Raw genomic sequence first — 22,353 nt, forward strand, 5'->3', positions numbered from 1 at the left:
CATGCTTATTAAAGTAATTGCACACGTTGTTCAGGCCAAAGTCTGTAAGAGCTGTCATAGACAGGACCTACGGATCAGAACCCAGCCCTCCTTCTAAGGTTTCTGAGTTGAATGGGACTCTTAGTGTCTGAAATTCATTTCAGAAGCCAAGCCAGGCCCTCACAAATCCTAGAGCAGCTTGGTTACATAGACTTTGTGGTGATGTCTGCACAGAGATGAGTAACTTGTGCAAAAAAAGCATTTCTATCTTCACTAGTGTGACAACTCTGCCATTAATTTAAGGCCATCTCTCATTCCCTCAGTAGAGACGGGTAAGCTAATGCTTTCCATGAGGCCTGAAGTGCTGAGAATCTCAAGAAACTAACACCAGTGCCTGTCTGCCCTGCGAAGGGTTTATGTAGGTGACCGGAGGCATGGCCAAGGCACTGGGCCAGCAGCAGAGTCAGATGTCAGCCTAGGACTGATCAAGACAGGAGCCACATGTGGTGTGGGACAGTCCAGAAGAAAGATTGTGCAACCTGAGTTGCCAGGATCAAGGAAGTGCCACAGCCAGTCCTTGGAACGAGGAAGCATGGTCAAGAAGTGAGGGTTGAGGTGAGGACTGAAGCAATTTTCTGCAATGGTTCCCAAAGGATTTCATCTTCAGCAGTCTGTCCTGCTGTGTTTGCACATCCAAAGTGTGCAACAGTGCGGGAAGGCAGGTGAGCCTGGGGCCAGCAAGGGTATTCCCCGAGACAGGTTCTGCCGTGGCTGGTTGGTACGTCCAGCACCCTGCTGCAGCTACAGCAGTACCAAATAGAGGTGATGGTGAGGGAAAGCCGCAGAAAGTGGGCTCTGGAGATCTCCTCTTACAAACACACACAGAGCAGGACAGCCCAAGGCTGCCCAGTCTGCTGCAGGAAGCAGGCTGGCTGGAGAGCACCATGGGGAGCAACAAAGGGCCATGTGCTGCATCAGCTCATGCTGTTGAGAGCATCCACATTTACTGTGCTGATGGAGCTGTTGGATTTACTCAGCTCCCTGGGGGGCTGTGGGACTAATCAGCCAGTGTTTATATAGTGCTTTGGGAATGCAGAGAGCTGAGTTGCAGCTAACTGTGATGAGCCAGAGCTGCTAAGCACCACTTGGTTCCTGTTCCCCACCTTGTTCACAGCTGCCCCAGCCAGCCACCCGCATGGAGTGGCCCTGAGGCCAGCCAGGAGGGATCCTGCTGGCTCCAGCTGAGTCCCTGCTGCAGGAGAGCTCTCCACGCCCCTGGGTCACAGGGTAGCTGGCTCTGACCTTTCCTCAAGGAGGCAGGAGCCCTGGGAAGCACTGTTACATCTATTGTATGGGCCCTGGTGTCAGGTCTGGCTTGAGGCTGGATTTTGCTGCCTGCCTTCTCCTGAGGATGAACTGCAGCCTCCTACCCACACAGCTCCTGGGCCAGCAAGCAGCTGGGGTGGGGAGTGGGGGGGCCGGAGAGGGTTGGAGTCTGTAGCCCTGGCTAAGAGTGGCATTTCCTCAGCAGCCAGGCATGCCAAGCAGGGGCCAGAGGACCACACAACCATCCGCTATATAGAGACAGATGCTGTATTTTGTGGGAGAGTTTTGTGGGAGTTGTGCTGAGCCCTCTTATCCCAGCACCTCCCACTGCCCCAGCAGGACAGAGGGCATTAAGACCCCTGGCCCTTGTGGACACCGATTCTGCTGCTTGAGACCTGGCTCTGCGAGTCACTCAGCTCACACTGCATAGCCTCGGACTGTGTTTCTGCCTCCTGGACTTGGCACTCAGCTCTAGGCAAAGCAACAAAAAGATGGTGGTTTCAGTATGTCTCTGCTGGTGCAGCTTGTCTGTGGCAGCATAAGCCATGCATCCCACAGTACTGCCTACCCTGTACAGACCCAAGACATAGCCCTCTCCTCAGGACAGCCCGCAGCAGCTTCCCTGTCGCATTGCAACAGTTGTCTGGTCCTAACTAAGCTGTCTTGTTTCTCCTTTCCCTCACCTCTCCTTCTCCTCTACTTTGCACCTTGGCAGGGCAGCATACCTGGTGCCAGAAACAAAGCTGCTCTCAGTGTGCTCCACATTTCAGTTCAGCAGCAGCAAGGGTAAGGATGATGCTTGCCAGGATACCCTTTGAATCCAGCGACCCAGTTTGGAGTGCGTCCCATGTACAGCATGCAAAGTCCACAGGGATTCCCACAGCTTTTGCTGCCCATGGACCAGAGTGCAGGATGAGTGTTTCATGTAGGTGCCCCCAGGGAACTTGTAAAGCAGTGCAGGTATTCGAGGTGCTGTTCAGGATCCTGCTGGCTGCTTCTCTGCATCTTCAGGTACCCAAGGACCAGAAGAGCCTGTCCAACAGACTCTGAAGCTCTGAAATAGGGGATGAAGAGCCCAGAGCATCTCCTATTATCAAGGGACAGACCTTGATAGTGACTGATGCAGCATCTCCCTGGTAGAATCTCTCGTGGAAGCTGGAACCCTGAGCTCTGCACACTGCCCATGTTTTAAAACAAGGACAAAAACAAAATGAGAGCTGCCATGTGTTACTTGTAGGCCTGGCACAGGGAAGATCAGGAGGTTCCCCATAGGCTGTGGGGATTCCTTGTGCACTTAGTTTCTCAGATGTAGGCTTGGTCTCACCCATGGTGTTTTTTTTGGTGTGAAAGGAGTGGGAGCAAGAGGATGCCCAGGTCCACTACCCTTGCAGATGGCCAGTGGCCACAGCAAGCTCAGGATCCACCCTACCCAGGTGGCTGCACTGGGGAGAAGTAGACAGCGGAGGATCTGCCAGGGCTTGGGATGCAGATTCCTCTCTGCCTGGTCTTGGTGCTGCATGGTGCCCCTTGGCACAGGCACTTGACTGTCGCTTGGAGCTGGGCTCCACTGGCACCATTCTGTGCAGTACTGCTCTCCTGACCCTGTTATCATGAGCTAAGCATAAAGGGGACAGGAAAGAAGGGGCCACATGGGGGTTTCTCCCCTCCTTAAGTATGGAGCATTCCCCAGTCACCAAAACAAACGGAGCATTACCAGAAGTGAGGGAGCAGTGAAAGGGAAAATTCACCTCCTGGGCATTGGCAGGGACAGAAGAGCTCCACTGTTCACATCACTTCTGAGGGCACGGGACAGAGAGACTTGCAGAGCAAGCAGGGTTCCAGTTTGCATGTGTGACAGCTCCAACATGCAGCCCAGCCCGGCACATGCGGACATGCAGCACACATGAGCGTACCCGCTGAGGCACCCACGGAGCTGGACTCAGCACGCAGGGATGCCTGTGCCATGCAGCCAGGCTGCAATGTAAGAATGAGCTTGATGAGGGCACACTGCCGCTCCCTCCAGAGCCTATCCCTTGTGGTGTCCTGAGGGCTCCTTGTGATCTCAGGTGTGTACCCAAGAAAGAAAGCTGGAGCCCAGGCTGCCTACGTGCCTGACCTGACCTTTTGGCAGGGGGGCTCTGGGAAGGACCTGGTCAGGGTTTCCTGCCCCATGGGAGCAATCAACAGCATGTCTGACACTCAATAGGCTGCTTGCCCTGGCTTGTGAATTCATGTTTGGTGCTACTGGGGGAGTAAGGAAGCTTTGGTGGGGTCAGGGAGGCTAACCTGGATGAAGCTCTAAGCTAATGGACAGTGGTGTGACCCTGTACCCCAGGAGCACCGGGGAGGCAGGGGGCTGTGTCGCTGGAGCTGGGGCCCTTCATCCCCCTCCCCACAGCCCAGAACAGCCACAACCCCAACTGTCTCACTGCTTATTCTGGGAGATGGTTATGAGAGAGAAATACCCAGGGCATGAGCAAGGCTGAACCACAGTGTCCCCCGAAAATTCTGAGGGATGCCGTGGTGCCTGGGCAGCATGGAGCTGTCCCTCCCTTGCACACAGTGTGTGTAAATAGGGTGGGCTGCCCAGAACAGACAGCACTGCCCAGATGGGGGCCTGAGTGCCTGTGGGGCAGAGGCTGCTTGGCACTGTCTGCTCCTGCTCTCTCCTGGCCCAGGGCATCTCTTGCTCCAGCAAGCCCCTTGGGCACAGGCTGCCTGGCTGCTGGCCATGCGTGGGGCCCACCAGGAGGGGAAAACATGGGGATGGGGAGCTCAGCCTCCATCCCTCGGGAGCTGTGCTCCAGACTTTCTTCCAGGCCATTGCCTTGAGGGCTGCTCCAGAGAAAGCCCTGGGCTGAGGGACAGGGCTGCACCTGAGTGGAGCTGGGTGATCAGCTGCTCTCAGCTCCAATGACTGACTGGTTCTGGGAATGGGCCTGGAGATATGATGAGAGCCCCAATAGTCCCTGATGAGTCTGAAGCTTTCCCAGGGCTTGCAAATGGAGCAGGGGAGGTGAAAAGCTTTAGGGTCTTACCCCAGCCTGGAGACTGAGGGACCTGTCCCCATTTTGCTTCTCCTGCCCTCCCTTGGGTCAAAAGGGCATTTCTGCACCTCGGAGCCCCCAGGCGTTTCCCCCTTGAAGCAGCCCCAGCAGCAGCAGGGCTGGGTGCCCCACAGCCCCCACACACCGGGCTCTGCAAGAAGGCAGAGGCACTCAGCTCCTCGCTGCTGCAGGAGTGGGTGCTGGCAGGGGGTCTGTCCTACTCCAGAGGGACATTTCCCACACACTGTCCACCAGATACTGGAGGTGACTTCACCTCCGGCTTAGGTCCCTTCTTAAGCTAAGGGCTGGATGCAGTCCGGCCTAGGCTGGCCATGAGCACCCATGGTCTATTGGCTTTTGGGGGCAGGGGTACATTACGTGCATCATGTCTCCTGGACTCAGTGCCCACAGTGCTGGCTCTGTGCCCTACCCAGAGTCGTGGCGGGGGCTGCCGGCCCCATCCGATGTTCCCAGGAGGGTCAGGGAGGGGAGGGAGCTGGGCAAATCTTCCCCTCAAAACAAGATCCCTACCTGGCCGCTGCCTGCGTCGGTTGGCCCAGGGCTGAGGGGCTGGTCCCACCTCCGCAGGGGCTCGCTCGGTGGCAGCGGGGCAGCACCCGTGTCCTCCCAGCCGAGCGGTGGGGCTGCCCAGCTGCTGGCTGGGCTCACGCCACCCAGCTGTGCCCACAGCCCTCCGTCAGGCTGTCAAGAAACGGAGGCTCATTACATGGGTGGGGAACAAACCATCAGGGTGGTCTCATACCTGGGCCTGGCCAGAGCCCGGGGAGTGAGTGAGCACTGGGCAGAGGCTGCGGGGTCTTGGCACCCGGGGCCATCTGTGCTGGGCTCATGCAGAAGGGGTCTGTGGCTTTTTAAACTTCTAAGTGAAAGGAGGGAGCAAAGAAAAAGAAACCAGGCCGAGGACATGTCTCTGACAACATACCCAATGCAATAACTCCCACCACAATTTGATTTGCAGCAGTGGCCAGCAAGATATCAGAAGCAGTGTGTGCTTCAATAATTCATGGCTCTTTAAAGCCCCTAAGCCTGCTGGCCACAGCCAGGGGAGCTGATGACACCTTTGCATTAGAAAAGTATGCTGGAGGTTTACATTAGGTAGCCCATTCAATCATCCTGTCCCCTGCCTTCCCCCATCCAGGCCTGGCTTATTTATCTTCATTCCTATCTCCCAGGCCTGGGTTCTTCAGGTGCAGCTTTTTGGACTGCCCAGTGACCATGGGGCTCTTGCGGCCCTCAGCGTTAGCCATGCAGGCCCTGCCATGCAAGCCGGGCGGCTGGCGCTGCCCTCTTCACCCCCAGCCCTGGGGTAAGCAGCAAAGGGAGCTGAGCCCCGCTGCGCTGCAGGTCCTACCAGCACTCCAGGGAAACTCTGTGGAGCGGGACTGATGGGGCATGCTGGCACATCCTTGCGACGCATGGATATAAGGGGTTAACATCAGTTATTACTGGCATCCTTCATGGGATGGTGGCAATGCTTGGCTGGAGGCCGTGCAGTGCAGCGGCCCCTTGGTGTGCCTGGCTGCCTGGGCACCCCACAGAAGCAGCTGCCTGAGCACTGGGTTTGCCCCAGCCACGATGGCTGCAGGGTCTGAGTGGGCAGCAGGGCACGCTCGGTGCGTGGGGTTCTCCCAGCAAACTGGGGTCACAGCAGAGGGCACTGAGGCTGCAGCGGGGTGGGGAGCAGGGGGCTGGCAGGCCACCCTTGTTGTGGGCGCTGCGTCTCCTGACCACACTGCTGTGGCCCAGCACAGAGGCTGGTGGAATCCTGGAGCAGCCCGACCCTGACAGTGCCGTGTCCCCATGGAAGATGCGGTGGTCTGTCCCTGGGCATAGCTGGGGCCTGGGTGACTTTACCCTTGCCATGTCCCCCTAGCCCTCTCCTGGCAATGCGACTTGAGGTGGCCGCTGAACCATCTGGAGTTGTTTGATAAGTTCTGCCAGGCAATAGGGTGCCCACTGAGAGGGTGTCCCCTGCTCTCCTGCACTGTCCCCTCATGGAGCATGCCATAACCCCCCGCTGCACCCACCTGCAGGTAGTGGTAGGCCAAGTCTTGATGGCAGGACTTGGATTTCAGCAAGGCTTTGTCAATCGTGGCTGAGGCCTTCTGGCACACTTCCCGGGCATGGCTGAGTGTCAGCGTGGACCAGGAACCCCTCTTAATGTAGTTGGAGTCGTTGTTGATGGGGATATTGGTGCAAGGGGTGACCTTGAGGTCATTATTGCTCTTGGAGGATTTCAGCATGTGCTCGCTGATGGTGTTGTAAGCATGCATGAAATACTTCGGCTGGCTGTGGTCCGGCTGCCGGCCCAGTGTCATGAGGCCCATGGGGTTGCGATAGCTGCAGGTGTCACTGTCTAAGTTGTCATCTGAGCTCCACCAGCCTGATATGTTGGATCTGGTCCTGCGCTTGGGCTCAGATGTCTTCGCTCGGTCTTTGCTCTTGCTCCTCCGGTTTTGCTTGGGGTCATCAGCCCCTTTCTTGCCATTCACATTGCCTTTGGTGGGGCCCTCCAGAGACTGGGACTTGGCAAACAGTTTCTGGACAGAGTGGACAAGGTGCCGGATCCGCCCAGGGCTTTCACTCCGGTGTTTTGCATCACTCCTCTGAAACTGGAGGGTGCTGAAGCCATCTCTGTGGATGGGCAACTGCTTCTCAAACTGATCGAGGAGGTTTGCAGGCAGGCGGTTGATTTTAGTGGCTTGGGCATGGCTCGGAAAAGGGTTCTCATCTGGGACCTCAAAGTGGGAGTTGTAATGGATGCGGGGGAAAGTGCTGCTGTTGGAGATCTGGTTGTTGAGTGGAAGGAGACAGTCTCCATGGAGGGTATTCTGGGCTGGGAACCGGGGGTCCATGGTGAAGGAGTCAGTGGGGCTGAGGAGATAAGGGTTCCTGTCCTGGGGGGCATAAAGAGAGTCTTGAGGGGAGTCCAGGTTATCGGAGAGGTGGCGGCTTCTATTATCTCCTAAGCCCTTCATGATCCCAGCGTTTTCTAGAGCATTGCTCAGGGATGGTGCAGCAGAGCCCTTGCACAAGTGCTGACCCTGCTCCCCGCAGAATCCTCTGCACCTGGAGGAAGAAGAGAGATGCTCAGAGGGTGCTGAGAAGCTCTGCAGCCCACTGCTCACCGGGGCAACCTTACCAGGGCTGTACCAGCTCTAAAAGCAAGTGCCTCAAGGTTAAGGGATGAAGGAGAGAAGCAGGATAGGAGAGAGATCACACAGCAGGAGGGAAGGAGAAGGGGCATGAGAACCAGGGACTGGAGAGAACAGGGTACAGAAGTGGAGCACAGTAAGGATTATTTCTTTTTAGTTGCATTTTAAGTGCTTGTGGGTCCCAGGGCTCATCCACAGGCTGCTTAAATAATGCTGCTGCTATTTTTCTGGTCTCTGCACATGTTTATTTAATAAAGTCCCTTCCCCGGCCAGCATAACAAAAGATAGCAGGGCTACTGCCAGCAAATCACTGCTCCTGTCCCATTGGTTCACAGGGGCTGGAGGAAATTCTGCTGTCAAACACTGCACATAGGCCTTGCCTGAGCCAAGGGAAGCTAGGAGCTGAGCATCCGGTCTGCTGCATTATGTTTTGTGTTTCGGTGGTTACTGGATCTCTGAAGGGAGCTGGCAGTCCTGCTCTGTGCTGCTTGCAGCTGCACTAATGTGATACGATGTCAAACGTCTCCTCTCAGACAAGCACTGGTGTTTATGGCATGTTTTACCCCAGAGGAAAATGTTTCAGTAGCTATGATGAGAGCATAGGTGTTTTTGAACACTCTGAGCCTGACCTGAGAAGCTGTTTGCTGCTCAGTTGATCTTTTCTGCCCTGCTGACTTGCTCCTGGGGGAGCAGTGCCACTCTTGCTCTGCCACAGCAAGAGGCTGAGGCTGGTTCTCCATGGTCCATGCAGCAGGTACAGGCATCCCTGCGGCGTGGTGAAGGGGACAGACTAATTTGTTTGGGGAGGGGAGCACCCAGGTGCACTGACTCTGTCCTGCTTGACTCAGAGGAATCCCCATCTATGCTGGTTTATACAGGGAGAAAAGACAAAGTTTTAAACTTTCAGTTTAAAGAGAGTCAATGAACATACGGATAAGCCAAGCTGATCAATCAATTAGTTGATTTTCTGTATTTAAAACCGCTTTGAAATCATGTAGTGTATAAGCTAATTCTTATTCCCTTAGACATTTTAGTTTAGTTTCTTGTTTTTGACTGAATGCAGTTTGAAGATGACTAGCAAACACTGAAGCATATTATGGGTGTAAAAATTCTGAGAAATGGGTTCCTAGCTTACTTTTGCAAAATCCAGGGTGCCAAAACATCTAAATATAGCTGAATGGCTCTTCCTTGGTGAGATGAAGTGGCTGCCCTGGGAGCTGGGAGGATGGGGGTCTGTGCAGATGAGCCATTTGCCAACCCTGTGTTGAGCCAATGTTCCTCAACATGCACCTGGAAGGGGAAATCATGCTTGGACCCTCAGAGCCCCCAGGGAGCTTGTCAGAGAAAAAAAGCATTATTTGCTTATTCCTCAAGAAGCCAGTCAGATAATGGCGTGTCCCTGTGAGAAGCAGAACTGTTAGAAGGGAGGGCTGGTAGTCCGTGCTGGTGGCTTCTCCCTCGTCAGCTGCAAACTGTGCTCGAGTCTTCTGGAGGAACCTGGCCTCCCAGCTAGGACTGAGATAGTGTGGGGAAGAGTCAGCAAACACTGACGGATCATAGGAATTGACAGTCTTGTTTTCCTTCCTCACACAGAAAAATGCATTAATGATGAAAAGCAGATGGGGCTTTAAAAATTTTTTTGGAAAAAAAAAAAGTCAGAAGTGTCATGTATTCTATAGCTTGCTGGGTTTGAAAATGTGATTGAAAAGTCTCTGCCCAGCTCTATCACTCCCATCGGGCTGGCAAGGGCTGCGTCTTTTTAAAGCAGTGGTTTGTGGACAGCAGCCTGGGCTCTGCTCTGATGTGGAGACCACCATCCCTTGTCCCACAAATGCTGCTCCCTGGGGTCCTGCCAGCCTCTCACAGCAGAATTCAGCAGCGTCCACTTCTAGGCAATGCAGCGTTGGTCCATGTGAACTTGTGGCCTGCACTATTTGTGTCCCCAAGGGATCTGGTGGCACTGCCCAAGGCTCAGTCTGTCCTGCCCTACCTCTCCTGAAGGCCACATGGAGAAGTTGCCCCATGGGGTGGGTCCTCATGAACTGCTACTGACCTGGGATTGAGTTTTCCCCCTGCACCTCCCTCGCAGCCCTGTGCCCTGCTGTGTGGCCTGGACTTTGGGTGGTGGGGGCAGGATGGTCTGACCCTCAGGCCTCCACCACATGGAAGGTGCCCGTGTGTCTTGGGTTTGAGGACATGGCTGTTATCCTAGGCTGACCTAGGGGAACTTTCACACCAAACCCACCTTTCTCACCATAACACACCATGAAACATCAGCCTCGGTTGGTGTCCTGCTGCTCATGGGCCATCTGTGGGTACCATCCTCTTTCTTCCCTGTTGTGCTCCTGGGCAGCTGAGTGCAGCAGCCTCTCTGGAGTCCCTCGCCCGTGGGACAACACAGTGAGCCAGTGGAGCAGCAGAGGGGCTGGCTGGAGGAGTGCCCTAGAAGAGACACTCACGCATGTACCAGGCAGCCCTGCTCCCACTTTGTGCAAGCTGGCATCAGTGCAGTGAAAAACAGGATGTGACAAAGCCATGGGAGATGTTCCCAGAGGAAATGCTCACTGTTTCTGAGAAGCCACGCATTTGATCTCTGGACAGAAGAGAAGGACAAGGTATAGCTGGCTCTAGCCAAAGCCAGCTGCCAGGTCTTCAAAATTTCAGTTGGCCATGAACGGACAGACTCAACACTGCCTGACTTGGAGGGGAAGCCCTGCAGGCAGCAGGGAGCCCAAATCCTCTTGGAATGCCAGCAAGACCTGCCCGAGCTTAGTTCTGCCCACCATGGCCTCTTTCTCTTCTTTTTCCCTTCCTTCTGTTCTCCAGGTCTAGACTCCTGGCAAGGTCTTTCACTCTGGCACAGCCACACGTGGACATCCCAGCTCTGGTGGCCACTGTGCCACATTACTCTGTGGGAGTCAGACACTCCCTCAGGAGACAACACAGCTGCCGATTTTATTACATTGGGATGTCCCTGGATATTGATAATAAATATGTATTTTCCTACAAAGGGCAGTCAATATTTGAAGCAGAAATCTCCCAGGCAGTCCTGAGAAAGACTTCAGCCCAGTGCCTGCTTCAACATAAAGCACATCAGCATCACTGCTTTAGTATTCCCTGGGCACTGGGCTCCAAAATAAAGTAAAAATGCCCCTAGGATTAAAAATAAATAGGGAAATGAAATGAAATAAATTACGTGAAAATAAATGAAATACAATGAAAGCCTGACTTATAAGGGAAAAAAAGTGGGGCCAAGGGCTGGCCTGGCTTGGGGAAGGCTCAAGAAGCACAGGGGCGGGGAGGTAGGACTGAGGGGCTATGGGGACAAGTGGGCAGGGAGGAAAAGTGAAGTTTGTGCAAGGGGCTGGGAGGATGGAAGCAGAAGGGATAGGGGGAAAGGAGGTGGGTGGGCATGGAGCAGGGGAGGACAGGGAGCGCCCTTTCTCCCAGGCTGCTGTGCTCTTGCCAAGGGTGGACGCTTGCTTCTGTATGGCAGAGAGTTTATAATCCCTTTTTCCTCCTTTGGCCTCCTGCAAGGATGCCAACCAGTCCTCATCCTGTCCTGCTTGCTGTGGGCATCCCCTCACTTGATTGCCAGCTGCTGTGTGGGATGCAGCCTCAATGCTGGGCATATGTGGGTCAAGGCAGGTGGGGCTGGTGGGGTGGTCATGGCTTTTCAGCTGCTGGCACCCACCTCACGGTGGCTGTCGCATCCTCTGTGAGCTGGTTTCTCTTTATGATGAATTAAACTCTTTTCATTACAGTTCCCCTCTGCATCCCTTGGCAGCTCCTCAAGAGATGGTGTTGGGGAAGGAACAAAACCAAGCCTCTTCCACACTTTTTTTTTTTTTTTTTTTTAGTTTGGAGAGATGAAAGATTTGAAATTTGATTTTGAAATTACATCTCCCAAATCCATGACTCTGAAGCTCACAAACTGAGCAAGAGGAAGGAATATAGGGACACTGTCAGAGTATGCAGGGATGTGACAGGGAAGGCCAAGGCCCATTTAGAATTAGATTTGGCAAGAGTGGTGTCCCCTGTCAGCTGTCCGGTGCCCTGCCATTTCACCCCCACGCCAGACCACAGTCTAGCAGGGGAAGGCCCTGCTTAGGAGATGCTCATAGCAGGGGTTTGCCAGAGCATGGAGTGGATGCATCCCTGAGCCCAGGGGAGGGGGCTGCTTTTGCTGTGTGGCCCCTTTACCTTCTTTCCCCTCAGCCTGTGTTCTCATGGAATCACAGAATATCCTGAGTTGGAAAGGACCCACAAGGATCATTGAGTCCAACTCCTGGCTCCACACAGGTCTACCCAAAAATTCAGACCATATGACCAAGAGCATAGTCCAAATGCTTCTTGAACTCTGTCAGGCTTGGTGCTGTGACTACATCCCTGGGTAGCCTGTCCCAGTGCGCAACCACCCTTATGGCGAAGAACCTTTCCCTGATATCCAGCCTGAACCTCCCCTGTCACAGCTTGACTCCATTCTCTGGGTCCCTCTTCCCGCTAGCTCTGCTGATGCTTGGAGGTCCCTGAGGTGCAGCAGATGACCTGAGCTGATTTATGGCAGTTTTATATGTCCCAAGCCACTCCAAACCCCAACTGGAGTCACCCTCCTCTTGGGCACAATTTACGACAGCAGCACTGGGACTGCTGCTTGCAGGCTCAGGCTGCACTGAATCACCTACAGCAGCATATCCTGCAAAATACACCTGCAGCTCCCAAGACTGAATAGCATATGAGATCTCAAACAAGGCAGATGATAGCCTTGCCTGAAGAAGCTTCCTGCTTAGCAGGGAGTCCTCTCCTCCCCTGGCAGGGAGCTGCCAACCTCTCCCTCCTGTAGGGCCCACAGCTGCTGCATGCTGTGTGGGAGACGGGGCTGGTCCAGGGTCTGCTGAAGCTGTTGGGAGATGGTTCACTCCACTCCAGGAAGACCGAATCACGTCTTCATTGTGAGCTGAAAATCTTCCATTGTTGTAAGAGATACTTCACTGAGTGCAAATATTTGCTTTTCAGTCTCTTTTTAAAAGGAAAGAGATTAGGTTGGCCTGAACTCTGGACAGAGCAGGAGATCTAAAAGGAACTGGATGGAGAAGAGGAGCCAGCTGCAATGCAGTGCATATACTAGTAAAGCACAGTTTTCCCAGCTGTTTATCTTGTTCTCACTCTCACATGCCTGCCCAGCTTCTGGCTGTCCATCCACCCAGTCACCCAGCCCAGCAGCCAGGCAGCGTTTGGTGAATTACTCTGACATAAGTCCTTGCAATTATGGTTTGTAACTCCTGGCAGAAAGTGTGAGAGAGATCTGTCAAAACGTCACACAGGACAGAAGTCCAATGAGCTGTTTTCAAGATGTCTGTCTCTCCGTGCAGTCCTGTAAACCCTCTGAAGTTACTTCTGTCCAGCCAGGATCTCTCTAGTGGCAGCTCCAGCCTGTGATGTCTTGTCCTGTCCCCTCTCCACATGGAGAACAGATCTCTTTTCTCCCTCCCATCCTTGGAGACAAACTGCATGTCCTTTGGGAGGTACCCCCACCAGACTGTGCACTATGTCCTCAAGAGGGCAGCTGCCCAGGAGATGCTGACCAGTTTCATTTCCATCTCCCCGTAGAAATTCTTCCTGCATTGCCCTGACATGGTGAGGGCAGCAGAAGGTGCTTGTCCTGCCAGAGGACCACTGGAGGCTCCATGGAGGCTGCTACTTGCCCATTCTGAACAGGCTTGAACCCCAAGACGTGGAGCAACAAAGCCTGGGAGGCCCCTCTGCTCTCTGACCTGCTTCTGTGCTGGGACTCTGCACTGTGAGGGGCTTGGGCAGACCAGCTCTCACTTCCCACCATGCTTGCATTGTAACTTCTGGGGGGAAGCCAGGAAAAACTACCATTTTTCTCATGTCTCTGGATTCCTGCTGGCCAAATTCCCAACTTGAATTCTACAAACTCACCTTAAGAGTGGACAGTGAATACTGCAGTGTGCCCCCAGCAGTAGAGCAGGGTTGTTGAGATATGTATGTATTTAAAAACTAAACAGGGTGTGTGTTACCTGGGCTGTTTTGAGCATAACACTTTGTAATGCCTGTTTGGAGGCACTGCATGAGCTAGTTACAGACTTCTGCTGCTTGTGCATGAATGTTGGGAGTGGACCATGAGGACAAACACATCTGCGGGGCTGCGGATTGTGTGTGTGTGTGCTGCAGCCAGTGATGTGTCTGGTGGAGAGCCACGTGCAGGGCTCGGGCTTGCCCTGCCAGGTACTAGAGGTAGCCTAGAAGGAGGCCAGCTGTACCTCTGCAGCTTCTACAGCATGAGGGACTGCAATCTGCATGCGGGTGCTTCTGCTCCTGTAGACGCTGTAGAGCTGCAGGGATGGATGTGTTTCACCTCCTGCCTGCCAGCGGTAGGTGCAGGCTCTGTGCTGCCTTCCTCCCTTTTACCATGCCCTTGGCACACACCCTCCATGCAAGAAGTTAATGTCCTCTCCCTGGCCACCCTCATCTGCAAACACAGCCGTGGCTGCCCTGCCTGAGAGGTGCCTTGAAGAGGCACGTGAAGAGCTACATAATCACAACTGAAAGCATAATTCCTCTCCTCCCTCACTTCCCTCTCTTTTCTGCCTCCCCCTCACAGCTTAGCCATGCTTTCCCTGCAGTTCCCATCTCTCCCCCAGGTCAGCTCACAATCATGGTGAATTATAGCAGCAGAGCTTTCCAACAGCTTCTAAGTTTGCTCCCTGTGGAAACACCAAAGCTGTGCCTCCACCCCACATGCCAGCCCAGGGGCCTTTGTCCTTGCTAAGCAGAAGGAGGAACCTACTATGGTGGATATCTCCTAGGACAGCTCAGCTCTCTCATCCTAACCTCTGACATATCGCATATTAAAACATAATGTACCACAAAATCAATGCACCAGACACCAGACTTTGGCCCAATTGGTGCCAGTGAGAAGCCAGAGAGCCTCTTGCTAGACTTCTTGGCTGGCATACTGATAAAAATCACAGGCTCATCTGTAGAAGAGACCTCTTGAGATCATAACCTTTGAAGAAGGGTTTGCCTGAGCAGGAGTGGTTGGGGAGGGACGTGTCCTGAGGCAGGGCTGTCCATGAAGGGCCAGGAGGCCATTCAGGTGCTGGTCAGAAGAGGCAGCCAGTAACATGAGGCTGCTCAGGACGTAAGTCCTCCACAGGGACCAGCCCCAGCCCTGATGGGGCTGCAGACGCCCTTGGGAGTTGACTAGTTGTGCCCTCTGCTGATCAGCTCTGCCAGGGCTCCGTGTACCATCACCGCCCACGTAAACCTCGGCCCAGCCATCCAAGCTGGCTGCAAACACATGGGTGGCTTTTATATATAGCAACCTAGCAGCATGCTAATAACTAGCTAGATAAGGAATAAATGATTTGCAACCTGCACAAGAAAAATGACTCCCCGCACCCTACCTCAAGAAGCTTAAAATTGTATACTGTGGTATGGGTGACGTTGGTCTGCCTACACGCATGATTTCAAATGTTCCCTGAATTAGCAGGAACACTTCATGTGGCATTCAGCGAGGGGGGCCGCCAGCTTCCAGGGCGTTGCATTAATGATGATTCAAAGAGTTCAGAATCTAATCGCAGGGGATAAAAATAACCAATTTCTACTTAGAGCTATTCATTATACATCAGACCTTCCTCCAGGCTCCTTCTACTTGTTGTTCCTCCCATGGCAGTTTCCCAGTGCTGCCAGGGATCTTCCTTCCAGTGGACTGAGGTCCAAGCAGTGCTGCCTGCTGTGGACCACTACCGGGAGCTTAAGCCAGGGTCTCCCAGGGAGCCCCCCCAGGGCTAATGTCACACTGAGATGTGTGACAGCATTGCCAGGAGCCGAGGCTCGCCCACCCTTCCCCCTCACTCTGTACAGCAAGGGAGCAGGACAGGGGGTTCCTGCAAGTGATTTAGCCCATCTGCCTGAGATACCTCCTTAGAAGGTGGGTGACCTGCTTTAGGAGGGCCAGTCTGTCCCACTGCTTGAAGGTGTCCTGCTGGGCTTGCCCAGCCCATCTAAACATCCACCTCCCAGGCAGCTACAGATAGATGAAGCAAATCCCAGCATGGCTATGCTGGTGTTCAAGACCAAAAAAGCATGCAGCACTGACCTCTCAAAACTACTGAGTCCTGTATCACCACTGGAGGGACCTACTCACATCCTACTTGACAACAGAATTTTGTGTCCATGTAAAGAAGAATCTGCATACAGCTCCCAGGGTCTTGTGGTAGATAAACAGTGTGCTCCAGCAGCCCTGGGAGCTGCCATCTCCTTGCTCTTTGGGGAAAGGGGGACTGTCTTCTGGGACTGACTGATGCCCACTGTGGTGATGGGGAGGGACAGGATGTGGCTGGAGACATCCCAAAACAGACAGTACATAACTGTTTTCCTTGTATGCTAGACACATTTTTTTTTTTTTGTATCAGCACAACCAATTTCGGTGAAAATCAGTAACTGCAATATGACAAAGATTTTTGACTTCAGATGTTGACTAATCTGGAGGAGCAGATGAGCCCTAGAGAGAGAGAACTTATTTTCATGCAAATGTCACTGGTAATATAATCAACTCTCAAGGGAACAAAAACCCAGAAACTTTACAACCTATTTGATTGTCCCTAAATAGAAGTTTCTCAAAATTCTCCAGGAGATGGGATCTGCTCTGAAGAAAGAGATGCAAAACATTAAGTAGGACGAATAGACAAAAAAAAGGAAAGATAAGAAAGGGAGAGTTTTTAGGAAGAAGGCAGGAGAGCTGATGAGATGGAGCAGAAGGACCAGGGAAGTCAGCGAGGGTCATTGTGGTTTGAAACCTAGCTGCAGGTCTGTGCTCTCTTACAAGGCACCCTGGGCACATGGTGGTGCATGCTGTGGCTTGTCTGGAAGAGCAGCTAATAAGACTGCTTGGGAAAAAAAAGATTTTTTCTGTTCAGTGCTGTTCAAGAGGCCTGGAGGTGTGTGTGTGTGTTTGCAAAGCCCTCCATGGAGCAGGCAGAGGACGAAGAGCAGTTTACACGTCTGCCTTTGACCTTACAGAGTATGCTGCTGCTCCTGGGGATGGAGGTTTTCTATGCTTGCAGTGAAAATTTGTGACGCAGTAGAAGGAGGCCACTCTGCATGGCTGGTTGTGCCACCACCTTGCTGTGGACTTCCAGCCAGATCCTCCTGTCTCTCTGTGCTGCCAAAGTGAGCAGCAGCCCAAGCCTAGCATATTGAGGACTACGTAGATGATGAGGAGGTGGGGGTAGCTAGGAGGACAGGGCCAGGCTTTTTACCCTATGTTATTTGTGGCACAGCAGTAACAGGGTGCTCTGAATGGTGTTGGCTGTTGCTGTGTTGCTGCTGCACCACCAGATCTCTGAAGCTTGCAAGGATGTTGCTTGGTTCCAGGGCAGACGTTCCCGTTACCTGAATGCCTGGATGAAGCTAGGTGGGTCCTAATGCCAGCATGAGCAATGCAGGATGGAGATGCTCTCTGGCACTGGATTTGCTCTGTGCCCAAGACAAAGCAGCTCATGGTGCCTGAGGGTCCTGGGGCAAGGGGAAGCAGGTGGAAAACTCAGCAGCTCCCTCTGCCATTCTTCCCAGAGAACACACTGAAACTCATCTGCAGCATCCTGCATGCTCAAAGCTGCGGGAGTACTTCCTTTGTCTCAAACTAGGTCAGCGTGGAGGCGTGATGTTACTATAGCAATCAGTATTAGATTTCATAACTTTCATAACTAGCGATGGGTGTGTTGCAGGATTCACTACTAGATGGAGGGAAGGTTGTTACTGAAACGCCCTCTTCAGCTTCCCTTCCCCAGCCTCCTTCTCCCTCCCCCCCACCGCCTCTTGAACCACATGCACAGAGCTGCCCTCCCACCAGCTATTTCTGAAGAGCCCCACAGCCAGCCCTGGGCCATGCCGTACCTCTCACAGCTTGCTGGGTTTCAGGACTAGGCCAGATTCAGCATCCTGTGCACCGTGTTCCTCTCTGGGCTCCGGAGTTGTCCCTCATGAAGACCTGCCAGGCAAAGAGAAAAGGGAAAATGTCCTCAGGTCACAGAGCACAACAGTGCTTCCCTGCCAAATGTCCCAGATGTAAAATCGCTGCAACTCTGATTGACACACAGGTTGTCTTCATTAAGTTTCAGCAAAGGCACAAGGGAAATGCTATAAAGCATCCTACATAGAGAGGCAAATGTGATGCCTGTGGTGGGAAGATATGGAAGTGAGTCCCATGTCCCTCTGCATCACACATGGAGTGAAAGGATGGACTGGAAATCAGCCGGGTGGGGAAGAGACTGTGCAGGCCTGGGGGCACAGGGCTGGGGTGAGCCCCTTTGTGGGAAGGTGCTCTTTGACTTTTCTTCCCTTGTTCCTCTGTCTTGAAATAATCCCTCAAGGACTCCCCTTGCTGCCTATGGCTCTATCTTTGTTTCTTAGCCATGCCAGGATCTTACCGTCCTGAGCAGGGACGGTTCTGCAGCCCCCTGTGCCTCATCCTTTGGGCTCCTCACTTTGCTCTGAGTCCTCAGAGAACATAGTCTGGAACAGAAGGAAGTCTGGTCCTGGGGGTAAACACCTTCCCCGTAGTGGCCAGCCACCTTTGGTGTGTTTAGCTATACCCCTGCCAAAATCTGCATCTTACTTTCATTTATCAATACTCATTAAACTTCTGCTTGAGCAGACCACACTGTAAATCTCTCCCATCTGGTCACTAGGTGCTACTGTATTTCAGCTAAAATGTTGTGGTTCTTCCCTTATTGTCATTCACCATCAGCTACACTGCAACCAATTGAAAAAAGTACTCCCTGTAAGGAAAGTAGATAAAAGAAAAAAATAAATACAGGGAAAAAATAGCTATGTTTCTTAGCGTTCTCTAAAACTTATGCATCACAACACAGAGCACAGCTTGCATTATTTTATTAGTTAGATTAAATATTATTTGGGTTTTATGTCTATTAATTTCCAAGGGGTGTGTGTGTATGTGTGTGTTTTCTGCTAGGATAATCTGGGGCGTTCAGCCTTTCACTGCTGAGAAGCAAGGGACGGGAACAGCGTAGTAACTCAGCCTGAGGAGTCAGCCTTCCTCTGCTGGTAGTTCTCTTCATTGGACCAAAGAGCCCTTTGGGTCTTGAAAGGCTAGATAAGATGGACAGACAGATACAGCACAGGTAGAAGTATTTGGTGTTCAAGAGGTGTTCAGAGACTCTCAATGGGTATCCCAACAGACAGAAGAATGGAAAGCCTAGAAAGATCAGAAGACTGCCCTCTTAAGTCTGGTACAAGCCCTCTTCCACTTCCCACCAGTTCTGTACCACTTGAACTCCAATGCTGCTGAGGAAGTGGCTAAAGGAAAACCACATGCCCTAGGAGAGCCAAGCAAGAGACAGCTGTTGTTTAGACAAGGCAGTTGTGTCCTTCCCCAGAGTGCTGCTGGTGAGTAATTACTCAGCTGTGAAATCTAGAGACAGAAACTCTATCCAGCAGCCTCAGAAAATGTGCTTCCCCCTAACCAAGGAGGCCTTTATTGTGGAGGCATCAGCTGTTGAAGACAAGGGACAATTCCACATTGCAAGCTCAGACATTCCTGAGCTCAGAGATGTGAAAGAGGCTGCAAGTTGCTGCTCACAGGCCACTGCTCCCAGCACTAAATATAGAGCTCTGTGCATGTGATAAGACTAGGTATGACAGGTCTGGTTGCTGCAGATGGCCATGCAGCAGTAATTGCATTGACACCATCTAGCATTTTCACAGCTCTCCCCACATGACAAGTTGGGTTACCTTTGAGCCAGTAACCCAGACATGCAGGGACTGCAGCAGCCATTAGCACAGACAGTATATGTGCCCAGTGCTACCCGCAGCCACCCACAGCACCAGCATCTTGCCCTCCTGCTCTAATGCCACCAGTGCTGTTACAAAGGGTAACACTATATGTCACTATAGCCACCAACGTCCATCATGAAAGTCACCAGTGTCTGCTAGCAATGCTCTCAGCATCCCTCCGGCGTGCCCAGGTATTCACCCCTACTGCCCAGCATCCTGTATCACCACCAGTACCTCCTTGTGCTGCAAGTATCTGCTCCCAGTAGCACCATAACACCATCAACCATCACCTCTGTGTCTGCCACCAGCACTGTCAGCGTATCCTGGGGTACTTCTGGAGACGGTGATGGTCCTGCAGCCCCTTGCCACAGAGTGGCTGTGATGGGTGGGAAGAGCAGTGCCTGAGCTCCAGGCCTCCACTCACCTTGCAGGTTTCTCAAAACAAAAGGTGAAACTCTGGAGGAAGTAGTCTTTTTTTTTTTTCATTTCTTTTTTTTTTCTTTTCTTTTTTTTTTTTTTTTCTGTAATACTGCTTTTGTCTTTGTATGTTACTGTGGCACTGAGCAAGCAGTGCTATAATTACCTTTAATTAATATCAACATCAACGCCCCAAGGAAATGCAAATGAACCACTGTGCCACCAGCACAATTACATTATGTTAACCACCAGACATCCATGTCCATCATCCCCATCTTTCTCCTATTCTCAGGAGCAGCTCGATCACCACCTCATGGCTGCTGCATGGAGGGGGTGAGATTGGAGACGTGTGTGGAAGGACACCTATGAGAGGTGGTGTGACCTCAGGCAAGTGGTTTGCAGAGTGAGGGGAAAGGTGGGGAGCTGGGGGCACGTTGGGGCCCTTGAGCTTCCAGGCACTGAAGGCACAGGAGGCTGCTGACATGGTCTGTATGCTCCCACGTTGTTTTCTCAGAGCTGCCCTGTTGACAGACTGATTTTTCTCCCCCACGTGGTTTGAGACACTTTCGGTGACCTAGGGCCTCAGATGTTCTGCAGCCAAACCTCATTGGCGAAACCTGGTCACCTCCTGGGCTTTGCTGGACTCCAGTCCTCCTGCCAGCCCCCTTCCAGGGCTGCCCTAACTTCTTCCCATCCAGCGTCACCCTCACAGCAGTGCCTGCACCAAGACAGAGCAAATAAGTCTGGTGTTGCTGTCTAGAGCCGTAAGTGTCTCCTCGGTGCAGGTATAGTCCTTCTGAGTATATGTGTGGTTTCAGGATATGCCAAATTGCCCTGAACCTGGTTCCTCCAAGACTGGAGGAACTGATCTGCTCATATTTCAGGTTGCATGTCACCTGCAGCATGATGTTTGAGACCATTTCTCTTTCAAGACCTGTTGCTGAGGCTCCGTCCTCTAAGGCTGTCAGGACTGACCACTGCAGCCTGCTTCCTCTTGTCCCTCTGCAGCCTGAGGCTGACATGTGCCCAGAGCCAAGGCAGCCTTTCCTTTGCCTGGTACTGCAAATCACCCGTGTTAGCACGGGGAAGTTTTCATATTCACCAAAGGAAGAAGGTGTGGGAGAGCAGCACCCTCCCCAGAGGGGTCTCCTCATCATTTCAGCTGCTGTGAGTAACCAGCATATGGAATGACCTTAGTACTAAGGCCTTAAAAGGGACGTAAATAAAATCAGCTCATGATTTTTGTTCCTCTGAGCATTGGTCTAGGAGAGGTGGGCCACAGCCTGCTGATCTGTACCCACATGGTCCTGTTGGCTTTAAAATGTGATTGGGGAAGACCTTGAGGAGACACTGATCTGGCTTTTGTAATCCCTGGTGTTTCCACTTCAGAGACAACCACAGGTAGGTGACAGAAAGAAGCAATCCTGTTTGACTAAAGGATCCAATTGCTTGCTGGCGACTCTGGACAAAGTTGTGAGGGTTTCAGTCATGATGGGGAGGTGGAAAGCACAGCCTTCACACAAGGTAGCACAATGCAAAGGGCAGGATGGGCTTTCCTTTTCAGCAGCCACTCCTGGGTCCACACTGTTGTAGTCACAACCTCAGCACAGCAAGACAAGCAGGGCACTGACTGCAGGCTGTCCTGGGAAGGTGCAGGAGATGCTAGGATGCAATTTTAGTGCAAATATCCTGAAGTGTTAAAGCTCTAAAACAACTCTTCAGGCTGGGTCTGTGTGAGAAAGGGAGGTCCCTCACCTCCTGCTGTGGGGGGGACTTTCTACTTCTCTTCTGAACTTGAGTCAGCCAACTGCCCCCGTCTGCTTCTTGTTAAACCTGAGACAAAATCAAGTCCTCCTGGCAGGGAACCAGCAAAGTGACCCGCCTGTGCATCTCCGTGCCCCAGCTGGACCCGTGTTGGATCTGGTAGGTTAGATAAGCTGTGAGCCTGAGAGAAGATGCTGGGAGCAGAATGCCCACGTGGCACCACAGGGACAAGGGGACTAGCAGCTCCAACACAGGGGCAATAAGAAATGGGTGAAGAGCACAGTGAGGCATGCCAGCTGCCAGCAATGGCAGGGACTGCTGAAAATGCAATGTTCCCCTCTTCCTGCTATCATCCATAACTCAAGTTCCCCCTAATACCTAGATTTACAGGCTGCACGTTCGGATATAGTCATTACAAACATCTGGTCTGCTCTCCTTTATATAATAGACCATAACATCTCTCTGTGCAATACCAGGAATAGAAATAATGAAAATAAATATATTTGTGTTCTTGTACCTTTAATCCTATAACCATTTATCTGGTTAAAACAAATAGATTGAGCTCCTTTGTGTCTCCTAGAAAGAACTATATTTCATATGAAGGATGCTTGTGGCCTGATTTGAGAGCTATCACTGCCTCACATTCAAGAAAGAAAAAAAATGATGCTGTGTATAGAGTGGAGAGCACAGATGAGATATGTCTGTTCATAAACAAAGAGATCTGTAGTCAGTGTTGAGATTGGTTTGAAGCAGGTATGAATGCAAAAACCTGTGTATGAAAGCACCAGAGGAAACAATAAAGCAAGGATGGGAAGAGTGAC

At 52.3% G+C, this 22,353-nt stretch overlaps 1 protein-coding gene across 4 annotated transcripts in view; it reads right to left on the reverse strand.

The window, feature by feature from the left end:
* DLGAP4 (DLG associated protein 4) overlaps positions 1 to 22,353 on the reverse strand; it is a 182,318-nt gene that overhangs the window by 64,734 nt on the left and 95,231 nt on the right. For 2 of the 4 annotated variants that reach the window (XM_066978613.1, XM_066978612.1), the window contains exons 3-5: positions 17,453 to 17,546; positions 6,401 to 7,442; positions 4,884 to 5,054 (exon numbers count right to left, since the gene is read on the reverse strand). In XM_066978613.1, the coding sequence (XP_066834714.1) occupies positions 4,884 to 5,054; positions 6,401 to 7,351 (1,122 nt within the window). In that variant the 5' untranslated portion in view covers positions 7,352 to 7,442; positions 17,453 to 17,546. Of the gene's footprint in view, positions 1 to 4,883; positions 5,055 to 5,724; positions 5,779 to 6,400; positions 7,443 to 17,452; positions 17,547 to 22,353 lie in introns of all 4 variants that reach the window. The other 2 variants (XM_066978614.1, XM_066978615.1) reach the window with 2 other exon arrangements.

Source organism: Anser cygnoides, chromosome 16 (assembly GCF_040182565.1).
Source record: "Anser cygnoides isolate HZ-2024a breed goose chromosome 16, Taihu_goose_T2T_genome, whole genome shotgun sequence".
Classification (NCBI taxonomy): domain Eukaryota; kingdom Metazoa; phylum Chordata; class Aves; order Anseriformes; family Anatidae; genus Anser; species Anser cygnoides.